The 12,389-nt window shown below is 40.2% G+C and overlaps 1 protein-coding gene across 3 annotated transcripts in view; it reads right to left on the bottom strand.

Annotated features, from left to right (window-relative positions):
• Positions 1–12,389, bottom strand: part of DACH2 (dachshund family transcription factor 2) — a 411,691-nt gene that overhangs the window by 73,189 nt on the left and 326,113 nt on the right. For all 3 annotated transcript variants that reach the window (XM_020964629.2, XM_020964627.2, XM_020964628.2), the window contains one exon: positions 2,208–2,343. In XM_020964629.2, the coding sequence (XP_020820288.1) occupies positions 2,208–2,343 (136 nt within the window). The remainder of the gene's footprint in view (positions 1–2,207; positions 2,344–12,389) is intronic.

Consider the following 12,389-nt stretch of genomic DNA (forward strand, 5'->3'; position numbering starts at 1 on the left):
CAGAGAAGAAAGAGCACTAAGTGATATTTGAAAAAAGGAAACCGAAAGACAAGAGAAACTCACAAATGATTAAAGGATTTCCTCTATATTAGCATGGTATTCATTTCTCCATTCACTTAGAAGCTAATTCTACTCAACATGCATTCATTAAACACTCACTTTGTGTGAACATAGTCAACATGGTATAGAATCAGAGGCATCAGAAAGCCTCACCTCTGACCCACCCCGACTGTGTGACCATGGGCATGTCACTCACCCTCTCGGCAGCCCCAGAAAATTCTCCACTCTACACTGCAGAAAAGGCGGGGAGGTCACAATTTGCATAGGCAGGGGATACACAGAACTGAAGAAATGTACTATGTATCTACATAAATCACATACGCATACATATAGTACATTTCTATCATTAATGGTATATTTTATTTTTTTATTTATTTTTATCTTGAACATAACAAACATTAAATAAAATGGGCATAGTCCACAAAGCTGAAGATCTCTATTATTTACAGCTTGTGCCTCTTTCTAAATATATAAAAATTCAGCTTTCAAAGTTTTCCTCCTTGTCTATGACTTGTTCTGGACTTTCTTCTGTTCTCTTTTGTGTATTTTGAAAAGAAGATGCCTGAAAGAACATCTTGTCTTTCTTTTCTTTTTCTATTTTATCTTCCCACTCCTTTCCCCAGCTCCTATGGGAGACAAGCAAAGAAAAATAAGGCCCTTCTAACAAATACACAGTATCAGGCAGAACAAATTCCCCCATTGGCCACATCCAAAAATGAACGTCTTATTTTATCTATATATTTTCTGGAAATCTTTTTGAAAAGTGAACCATTTGAAACTCTGGCTCTATTAAATGCTAACCTACCCTCCAACTGACTTTATGAATAACTCGTAGTGGACATAGTAGACATGGGAGATATCCAAATTTATGGGTGACAAGTCAAAGACTTGTTTTGTTGATAAACACTGAACATTCAGTGGAAAAAAGTAGAAAGAACTCTGATTTTAGGGTGTCCACTTTCTTTGTTCTCCATTTAGTTTAAATATCCGTTCTCTGCAATTAGAAATGTCACCAATAATTGAATCTACAACTTTGATTTGAAGTATTAATATAAGAAATCCCTTTTGTCATTGCCCTCATATCTGTTTGAACGAGTGGGAAATATGTAAAATAAATCCAGCATCAGTGTTTCTCCATGACTATAGTTCAAGTATGTTTACAAAATATCTGAGAGATATTCGATATTGATCAAGAGAGAAAGAAGATGGCTCATTTGCTCTCCATGAAGTCACTGCTCTGCTTGTTTTCAGATACAGAGAATACCAGAACCTTGGGTTGTATTTCTAATAGTGAGGATCCAGCTCTTTATCAAATGCACACCCTTATGTGGAGACTGGTGACGTCGCAGAAACACTAATGGCCCGTACAAGGGTCAAACTCACCACCTTAACCTCATTGGGGCCAATCCCTAAGGGACCTTAAACACCCTAAGAGGCAGCAACTGGCCCAGTGAGTGCTCAGAAACCTGCCTTTTGGAGTTCACCCAGAAGAGGACATGCCTGTTTCAGCAGGAGCCCAAATCCTGTTACCAATGAGAGAGTGAATGTGCTTTTGAGGACTGGACTGACAGAGGTATCTTTCCTTTTGCTATGGTGGGATTGTCAAGATAATGGGTAACGATCCTTCCTGGCTCTATGGCTCTCTAAGTCTCATATACTAAATGGCATTTTGCTACTCCAGCAGCTAAATGCACCTCCAGATGGTAAGCAATTTGCTTCCTACACCTGGGTAGGATCAGGCAGCATGATAGCAGAAGCCCAAACAGAAGCAGTTTAGTGGTGCTCCTTGAATGGGACACGGACCATGGAGGGAGACTCCCGATGGCAATAACCAATCTAGCTCTGATGGAAGGACAGGATGCATTTAGTAACCGTGAGAGAAACAAACACATTTGTAGCAAATCATACAAATCTGCATCACTCCCATCATCTCCCCTTCTGATCATCAGCTCCTTAAGGGGCATTTGACTTTCTACTCTATTACATGGCAGGGCATTGAATGTAGCAAGTGTGTGCCATGTCCACCCTAAGAGATTAAAGAATATGGTTGCCTCCTCACACGCCACCCCACTATCAGCCCGTTTTCAACAATAATATTTCAAATACCTTGAGCTAGGTGTTGGAGGCAGGGAGGAAGAGATACTCACCAAATCTCTCCGGGATGTGATCCATCTGAGAAGGAGAGCTGGACATGCTGCTGCTGTGATGAGAAGACTCAAGGCTCACAGGGCGAAGGCCCTCATCCAAAGAAGGAGCCGGGGAAGGGCTCTCCTGAATCCTCTCCTTTAAACACAAACAGAAATCATTTCTGCGTTAAGAGGAGCAATGTTCAAACTTTGCGTCTGGAGGACCAAGTCAAGCAAGACCCTTTGAAAAATCGCCTCATTTATTGGCATGACATTATAAGTTCCGTGTCTACAGGTGGAAAATGCTTGGCCTTAATGGCACAGAGTTATATGAAGTAGATTACCATTCTTGCGCATTAATTAATTTTAATGTGCCAGGCCGGTTTTGTATTTGCCACAAATTGGAAGGGTTTCTGTCCATGTGCCTTAAATAAAGATTTTCAAAACATACACAGAGTGAATGCTAGTCCTATGGATCTCTAGAAATTTAAGAGGGTCCCTTAAATCTTATTAATTCAAATGAGTGACTAAGTAAAAATGGATTTTTCCATGACATAAAGATGTGCCCGGATAGGTCCAGAACCTACAAACAGTGATTTCTGATCCATGCTGGTAACTTCTACATAAAAAAGACAAGTGGTAGTCTAGAAGAACTGTACTTAGCTTGCCTATCTGATATCAGGGACTGATTTTGTGACCTAAGACATTTTGGCAACTAAACCTGGCCATCACAAGGGTGTGATGAGTTTTTAGATGCAGTGTCAGGGCTAGTCACAGAAATAAGACAAGAGAACAAAACTGAAGGGGAAGTATGGGCCAAAAGGAGACAAAACTAGCCCTATCTGCATATGACACGGTGGCATAATAACAACACCACCACTGACCTAGTGCCTTCTATGCGCCAGGCACTGTGCTAAGCACTTAATAATTATCTCATTTGATCCTCACAACCATGGAAAGTGTTATTATTATCCCCATTTTACATAGGAGGAAACTGAGGCAAACAGATTAAATGACTGGGCCACAGTCACATAGCCAGTAGTAAATTCTGAGATTCAATCTGACCTCAGTCTTTCCTGATTCCGGGGCTGGCGCTCTACCCACCGTGCCACCTAGGTAACCATAAGTGTGCTTAGAAAACTCCAGAGTATCAGTGAAGAAACTAAGACAATTAACAAAGTTATCTAATGAATCTATAAACAAATAAATCAGCAGCATATATTTAAAAAAAAACAGAAAAAATGATAAGAGAAATTCCATTCAAAATAAATGCAAAATATTTCAAATAGCTGGGAGTTAACCTACCAACACACACACACACACACACAGAGGATTCACATAAATCTAACTACAGAACACTCTTGACAGAAATAAAGGGAGACAAATAATTGGCGAGATTCCCTTGGCCTTTTTCACATTAATTTTTCAAAGGCTGCACAAACAATTTGGAAATCCCCTGGGAAGAGTGGATTTGTCTAATGCAGATGTATAATATCGAAAAGTTGATATTTTACATGTAGAGCTACCATTTTGCAGTATAATACCTCCTTATCATAACCATGTGTACATTTCTTACATATCTATTAAGCCTCAATTAGTGTGTTATATAATCATCTGGTATTTAATTAACACTTAATAACTTTAATGATAGCAGTCATTGAATAGAATAGCTATAGCTCTGTATGCTGATTAAATACCAGCTGATCATTTTAAAAGTTTATTGCATTTTAAGAGGCATTCAGCTACTATTGGGCCCCCATTACAGGGTTTTGTGATCCCTGCCCTTTACTTTTAAATTTCAGCTAATATGCAGCACTACATCTAATTGTGAGGAAGGAAAGGTCAAAAGAAGGAAAAAAAGAACAGACTGGGATCCTGTGATGAGTTACAAGGCCAGCAGGATGACTTTTCCAAGACTTGCCTGGCCTACGTGCTACAAATGAAACCATTAAAAAGCTCATAGTTCCCTTTAAAAATATTATTTCTTCAATTGTGAAACAGCTCAAAAATCCCTGGTTTTGCCATTTATTTTCTACATAGTTGTGCACATTGGGGGGGGGGGGTGTATACAGATGTATCTACAAGCCTTCATTGGCTCTGTGCCAAAACCCAAGCATAAAATATCAAACATTCGTCATTCAGTTTTGAATTCAAAAATTAGAAATTTGCTGGGAAAATGTGTGATTTACCGAACTGCATTTCTGCATAATGTCAGTTTAAATGGAGGGACTGGGACAAAACTTGCCAGTAGTTGCGTAAAAAACAGAAGTGAACTAACTTACATTACACATTCAGCAATATATGCCACCCTTTGATGGAAAATATTGGAATGATTCGGAAGCTGATGATGTGGAAAAGGAAACAGCTCCAGGTGACAAGATCAGCTTCTGCTCATTCTGCCTGATGTTCAATCAAATCTCCATTCTAAATAAAGTTTTCAAGAAAGACAGAGTCTATGAGTCCAAAATGGTGCTAAGAGTAATTAAAATAGGTCCCAATGCCAGAATATGGTATCTCTTAGAACTCTGTACATCTTGAAATGACTAAATAATATTGAGGCACGTTATTTATTCTGAAACCTGCCCTCTGCCATTTTCAACAGCCCATTCTCACGTGACATGATGAACTAACTTTGGGAAAACAACTCACGGTGTGGTGATTAAGAATGACGGTCCAATTTTCCATGGAACATTTCTTTCTGCATGACAGTTTTGCATCCAGCAATTTCCCAATTTCAGAGGGCTACAGTTTCTCTTAGACAGTGCTAGAGTATATTCTCAACATGCAAACTGCTTTCACCAAGGCCCAAGTCTCATCATCGATTGAGAAATCGTCTATTTCCAAGCATCCTTGTGGCTGGGTGAGGCTGAGCTTCTCCTAATGAAGAGCCCCATGCCTACCTTCTTCCTTGCAAGTAAACAGATCCATTTTTCAGCCCTGTAATCAGTATGCATCTAGTTAGCTACTTAACAGCAATGTGCCTCGCTTCATTAGGTAGCTACTGTGGTGGCTCAGCCTAGTTAAAATTTCACAGCAAGTTAATCTGTTTTATTACAAATGAGAACACAAGTGATAATATCCTCACCATTTGCCAAACACAGGGTTAACAGTATTTGTAACAAATCAATGAGGCCATTGAAATAGGAAAATTGCAAATGAACCCCCCCCCCAGATTTTTTACACATTGATGACTTCATTTGATTTGTCATTTATAAATTTTATAATCCTGTTCCTGTTAATATCCTTGAGGTTGGTGGGTGTTTTTTTTTTAAATCCCTGCATTAAAGAGCTCACTGTTCCATCCAAAGCAATTCAGCCCAGTTTTCCACAGATGCACTTAGAGCAGAAGGCAGGGCTACTCTGAAACATGTTTTGCCAGTTATACATTCCCCATCAGCCTTTTCTATGATTCTTAAATGACATCTCTGAGGCTGGAGTTTGGCAGTGCTTTAAAAGTTCATTTATAAAATCGATTTTTAAAGTTTGGAATCTTACAGGTTTGTCTACTCTGTCTTATCTTTCCAGTGAAGGGCCACAAAAGTTCAGAAAAATACTGAGGATATTAAATCCCTTGGAAAAACTTTATCTAGTGTTGGACCATATATGTAACTACACAGCTCAGTATTGTTAAATTTTAGTCCCTGTCTAGGCTGATGGCACCAAAGTCACTAACTCTGCCCATTTTGAGGAATGTCTTTGAATTCACCCCCATACATTCTTTTGTAATAGAGTATACAAAGGGTATACAAAAAGCACTAAAATCACAATACGACAGAATTCTACACATGTATACGGTCATTTGAATAACTGCTTTAATGTTGATTTGTTGACTCTGATACGATGTGATACTGACCCTTATTAAACATTTAGTGGGCTGGATGATATATAGCTTATATTTCCTTTTCCTTTTATTTAATTTGAATTCAACTGCTACTGTAATTCCTCTTCCAAATGTTAATCTATTAATATCCTAAAGGATTTAATGGCATTTCAATGCCGATGAGTTCGTTTTGGAAGTTTGTCTGAATGCTAGATATTTTATTCATACATTTATCTTGATATTTCATATTTAATTGATGGGCTCCTTCTGTGCTGTCACCAGGGCTCTGCAGAAGCATAGCAGCTTGGAACTCAGCAGACCTTGATAATAAAACTAGTGACAGGCAGAAGGTATCTTTGCTGGCCTTTATTTGTTCCCAGGCAGAAGCTGAAGGCTAAAAGTGGTAGCAGTACAAACAGTTGAAGGCAGTGCTATAACTGACAACAATATCTAACACCAAGAGCCATTCCCCAGTACATGAGTGGTGAAAAGATATGAGCAAACCATCAAAGACCATGTGGAGACATGCTCCAAACCACTGATCATAAGAGAAATGTACATTACAACTCTAAGGCTTTGCCTCAGACCATGTAAATTGCTAAAGATGAAAAAAGGGCACAGTCAGTGTTAGATGAGCTATGAGAAACGAGGCTCATTTTTGGCTAAGCCATGAAATGATCCAACCATTCTGGAATTCATTTTGGAATATGAGAAAAGTGGCTAAACCACCTACACCCTTTCACCCAGCAACCCCATTAACAGACCCATCCGACCAAGGAATTCAAAGGTTGACTATGTACCAAAATATTCACGGTAGCACTCTTTCGAGTATCAAAGTATGTGAGTGTCCACTGATGGGGAAATGGCTGAAATTGTTATATATGAACATAAAATATTATTACAGTATAAGGTCAGAAATGATTGACATAAATAATTCAGATAAAGATGGGAATGTGTGCATAAATAGATGTGGAAATAAATAAAACCATAAAGGTAGGAAAGGGCCAGGTTATAGAGATCTTTAAAAGCCAAGCAGAGAATTTTTACATTTCGTCTTGGTATTCAGAAAGTCATGGAAGAAACAATGCCTTTGGCAAGCACTACACAGAATTTTAAAGGTTTCCCTAATCAAGGTCTCCAAACAAAATGGATTTCTTCCCATCTTGTTTAAAAAGCAGAAACAAAAATAAAATTTTGAAATTAGTTTCCCAGAGAAAGTTCTGCTACCTCCTCAATCCTGAAAAAAGAAGCAAACATTAAAAAAGGCTCCTCACATCCTCAAAAGTTGGGGAACCACTATTTTCTCTTATATAAAGTGACAGAGAAAGGTTAAGAGGGTAGTAAATTGTTCAACTCTCTAAATATTTCACTTTTCAAGAAGCATGCCAACCCTACTCTAGTGAATGGTTTGCATAAATACAGGTTGGGAATGGCATCTGATTGGTGATGGAAATGGAACAACCAGTAAGGAGACAGAGGGGGGGCAACCTTGCTTGGTTTGGGAGTAAGGAACCCCATCATATCTCACGTATTCATCTTGTTCTGGAACAAGAATGAATGCCCATGAATGGGAGAATAACGACAGAGTTACACAGGAACATATACGGTTCCAAAATTATGTTGTGGGCTTGGATCTTTGCCACCCAAACAAACAAACAAAAAAAGGAAAAAAGGACATACACCCCTGCTGCCCCCAATTCATCTTAATCTAATGCTTTATTAGATAATAATGGTCTTGTATTTTTCCAAAAGCCCTTATGAGAAGATTCAACTAGCGATTTTTTTCAATGAATTTGAATGATCACAAAACCTCCTCTCTCTGTGTTGACTAATTTTGAATACCAGATGTTCCCATGCTAATGCCACTGCCTTGTGACCATTTCCTATCAATTCATTAATTGCCAGCTGCTCAGCCAAACAAAAACCACAGCTAATCAGATGGCATTGGGAAAAAGCCAAAGAACATCTTCCCACTTTGGTCCTTCTCAAATCAGTAATCCGAGGGAAGAACATGGCAGCTTTCATTCTGATATTGCGAAATTGCCCATAAACGAATAAACAATATGAAAATAGCTAGCAGGGACTAGGCCATCACATGGTAGGGGCACTCTTTACCTAGCTCTGCCCTCTTCAGACTGCCACGTTGGCAACATAAGCAAAGGACAAATGTTGTTCTGCAGGCCTAACACCCATCCCAACACTAGGTCCAATTCTTGGTGTAGTTACTTGAGTCATTAGCTTCCAATGCTAGTAGTTGCGCCAGAACCACAAGTTCCTATGTGCCTGGCCTAATGAGATTCCCAGACTTGCTATTGGAAAAAAAGTAGTGGCTTGCAATTTGTCATGTTTTTTCCACCTAATTCAATATCACTCATTATGATGACTTCATGTTGGAAATGCTTCCCAAATGTTAATGTCTATTCAGTGATTCAACAAGTACTACTGTGTGCACAGCATTGTGTGGGGATGCAAAGGAATATAAGACACAGTCCATGCAGATGCCCACAGTCCACATTAAAGACTCCATTCAAACATCTAAAGGCCATATTCAAAACACCAGCAGATCAGCTCCCAGATTTGAATCAGGACCTCCAGCCAAGTTTTCCCCTGTGCCAAGGATCATCAAAACATCCTTTCTGGATGCCTAGGTGCCCTCTACACAGAGAAAGAGCCAGTAGCTTGGGTCACATTCTGCTGTGGCACCAGCCCCGATCTACAGTAACTATAACAAAGTCTGCTGCTGACTCGGGTCAACTCTATGCTAAGGTACTGGGTCTGAGTTCCCATTACAATTCCGACACAGACCCTCCAAGAATAGGCAATAACGTAACTCCAGAAACGTTTTCAGTATGTCTTCTATCTCATTTCTTTGTTTAACTCAAATTGAGAAGGTGCTAGGAGAATGCTGTTTCTAACTCTGTGTCTTGTGGGTCATGCCACATGTGGGGGCAATGAACACATGTCAACAATAATACACATAAGCCTTTGGCAACATAAGACAGTCCCAATCCAATATACATCATTCCACATAATCCCACCACAGTCCTTGGAACATCCACCCATAGTTAAACTTCTTGGGAAACTGGCAGTGTTCTATTGCACTCTCTCCCTCTCTCTATCTCTGTCACTCTCTCACACACACACACACACACACACACACACACACACACACACACACACACAGAATTGAAGGAATTCTCAAACAGATATGATTCTGGACTGTTCTTCCACATAGCTACTTCCTCAGTGGGAGTGTTTCGAATCTGACTGAGATACATTGTTAATTAATACAAGAAAAATTAAAATAAGAACAAAGTAATTTCCACAGGCTAGGAAAAGATAAAGAGATTGCAGAGACCTTTAAGTCATGAATAACTGTGGCTGAGGGGACAAGCAGATGAGCAAAGTTCTCAGATCCCAAAAGTAGTGGCGATGTCATGTGTTCTACTCCTATGTGGCTATGATGACGAGATCTATATCTCCTATGGGCACTGTCACTTAGCAATTCTTGCTACCCAAAGACTCTGCTCAATAGAGAACTCCTTGCAGACTCAGGCATATCTATTTGTTCGTGGGCAAAGAAAACCTGGAACTAGTCTCCACTGTCTCTCTGTTGACCATGGCAATAGAAAAAAGAAGCTTCCGTGTTAGAAGGGAGTCAGAAAGGCCTAGCTTCAAAAATCCTGCCTCTGACACTTACCAGTAGTGACCCCGTGAAATTCACCTAGTTTCTAACCATTACACTCTACTTATGTAAAGGAGAATAATAAAAAGCCCCTTCAGGACAGACTTATGTCTTGTCTTGTCTTGTCCACCTCAGATCTTTATTTCACTCTCTCAGGAACTAACATGATGTCTTGTACCTAACAGGTACTCGATAAATATGTTGAATGAACAGAAAAGAATATAACATAACATTATACACACACACACACACACACGCACGCACACACACTCTGAAGCAGCTAGGTGGCAAAGCACATATAGCACTGGACTTAAGAGTCAGGAAAGCCTGATTTCAAATGCAGCCTCAGGAACTTACTAACAGTGTGACTGGAGGGATAGACAAGTCATCTAAGCTCTGTCTGCCTCAGTGTTCTCAACTCTAAGATGGCAATAACAATGGATAAAAGTAGCATCCACCTCCGTGTGTGTGTGTGTGTGTGTGTGTGTGTGTGTGTGTGTGTGTGTGTGTGAGAGAGAGAGAGAGAGAGAGAGAGAGAGAGAGAGAGAGAGAGACAGAGAGAGAGAGAAGGAGTGCAGAGGGGGAAGGAGGGAAAGAGAGTATGTTTTTGTGTATCATAGATAACTCTGGAATGAATAATACAGTATATCCAAGATTAAGATTGAGAAAATTAAGGCAAAGCAAATAGCTGCTAGTGGATACAGTGCTGAGATGAAGTTAGAAAGGCCTGGATTCCAATCCATTTCCTGGCACTCAGTAGCTGTAAGACACTGGACAAGTCATTTAACTTTTATCCCTGTATGCAATTCCATTAAGTAGCTCGAGTAAGTCAAAGAAGGGAAAGTTCGTGGCTGAGGAAGTCTCACAAATTCTTCACACATTCTCAGAGTGTGCTATCGCTTAAAGGAGAAGTCGGAAGCAAGGCCTCGTTGTATTTACTTTTGGAACTATTTCAGAGAAAAGTTTGCAATTTGGTCAGGAAGTAGTAGGTGGCAGCTTGGTTTGGGAAACTGATTTGCAAAGTCGTTTTTTGGATTTTGGGAGGGAGGAAGCCGCGTTGTTTTGGGGCACTTCATTAGGGAAGCATTTACATTTCTTCCAACGGGACTGTTTGCCCAAATGGGAACTCCGGAATCCCAGGCCTGATTCCACTGCCTGCCCAGGCCACCAATAGCTGCCTTCTCTGACTGCTTGATGGTGCAGTAAGAGGGAGTGCCCCAAGTGCCGTGTTCATCAGAATCTACAAGGAGTGGACTGCCACATTACTAAAAATACCTGCAATCAATCACTGTTGTCTGGTTTGCCCCCAATTTTCTTTTGAAAGAGCCAGGAAAATAAGAAGCAAAAACACTGAATTAACAGACATGTGAAATGTTCAACTCTGAGAATCAATGCCCTTCAAGTTCAGGGAGGGCAGAAGCTTGGCACAATCTCTGTGAGCCTCAGTTTGTTCATCTATAGAATGGGAGGAGGAAGGGCCTATGAGGATAAAGATTCCTGGTCTTTGTCTGTTTCATCTCTTTGGATATTTACTGATTGTACTCAATAATCAAAGAGCGTATTTTGTTTTAAAGGCAAGTCCTTAATGAAACGGTTTTGAAATTGTTGCTAGAATTAGACAAGTCAGTCAGTAGTTTCTGCCCATATACAGTACTTAATAAATACTTGTTGACCGATTAATTGATTGATAGGGAAGTTTAATTTTGTAAATGAAAAATAAGATCCACTTTGAAGAAAAAAACCTGAGGCACAAAGAAGTCAACAATGATGATGGTGATGATAATGCTTTAAGCTTTGGAAGGTGCTTTACTCAGGTAAACTCATCTGCTCTTCTTCCTAGTCCTGGGAGTCAGGAAGGTGGGGCAGCAGGGAAAGGGGGCATCTTTTGGACCGGACCTGTCAAGGGAGGAGATTCCCTCTATCAAGGGTGGTTGCTACCTGCTCTAGAGAGAAGGCTGGGACACTGAGAGGTTGAGTCCCATATCCAGGAAGGTATCAGAGGCCTCTGCTGGAAGCCAAGTCTTCTTGACTCCAAACTGACCTACCCCAGGCAGCCTCTCTAGAGAGGCTCAAAGCTTAAGTGATTTACCCAGGGTCACCATAGCTAGTCAGTATCTGAGGCAAGATTTAAACCCAGCTTTGAAAACCTAGCATCTCCCAGCTCATATGACCAGTAAGAATTAGGCATCTAAAATCCATGTTTGAGCTCCTAAGGACCCTCTGTAGAGTCACAGCATTCTGAGCACACACTTAACAGGTCCTTCCAGAACACTGAGTGAGCAGAAGCCAGAGGGGCCTCGAGTGACCCTGCAAGTAAGAGGTTATGGCTAAAGCAGAGTGGGAGCTACAAGTACCTGGTCCTCACGTGTCAGCATCATGACACTTTGTTCTTTAGGGTGTCATTGGCTGCATACTATCAAAAAGTAGAAAGCTGTCAGAAAAGTCCATCTGGGGATGAAAATAACTAATAATTACAAAAAGTTTCAGCAAATTAATCCTTTTTGAGTTTTCACTATAGAAAAGTCCCTAATATTTAGAGATTTCTTGCAAAATGACTTCAGTTCGCGGCATTACTTGCCAAGCTTCTGAGGCAGGAAATTTTTATGGCAGGATTGTAATTCCTTGAAAGTAGGGATTTATAATTGAAATGCTGACAGACCTTCAACTATAGTGATGCCAGCGGATGACACTGTAATCA

The sequence above is a fragment of the Phascolarctos cinereus genome, unplaced genomic scaffold (assembly GCF_003287225.1).
Source record: "Phascolarctos cinereus isolate Bilbo 61053 unplaced genomic scaffold, phaCin_HiC Scaffold_8;HRSCAF=390, whole genome shotgun sequence".
Lineage (NCBI taxonomy): Eukaryota > Metazoa > Chordata > Mammalia > Diprotodontia > Phascolarctidae > Phascolarctos > Phascolarctos cinereus.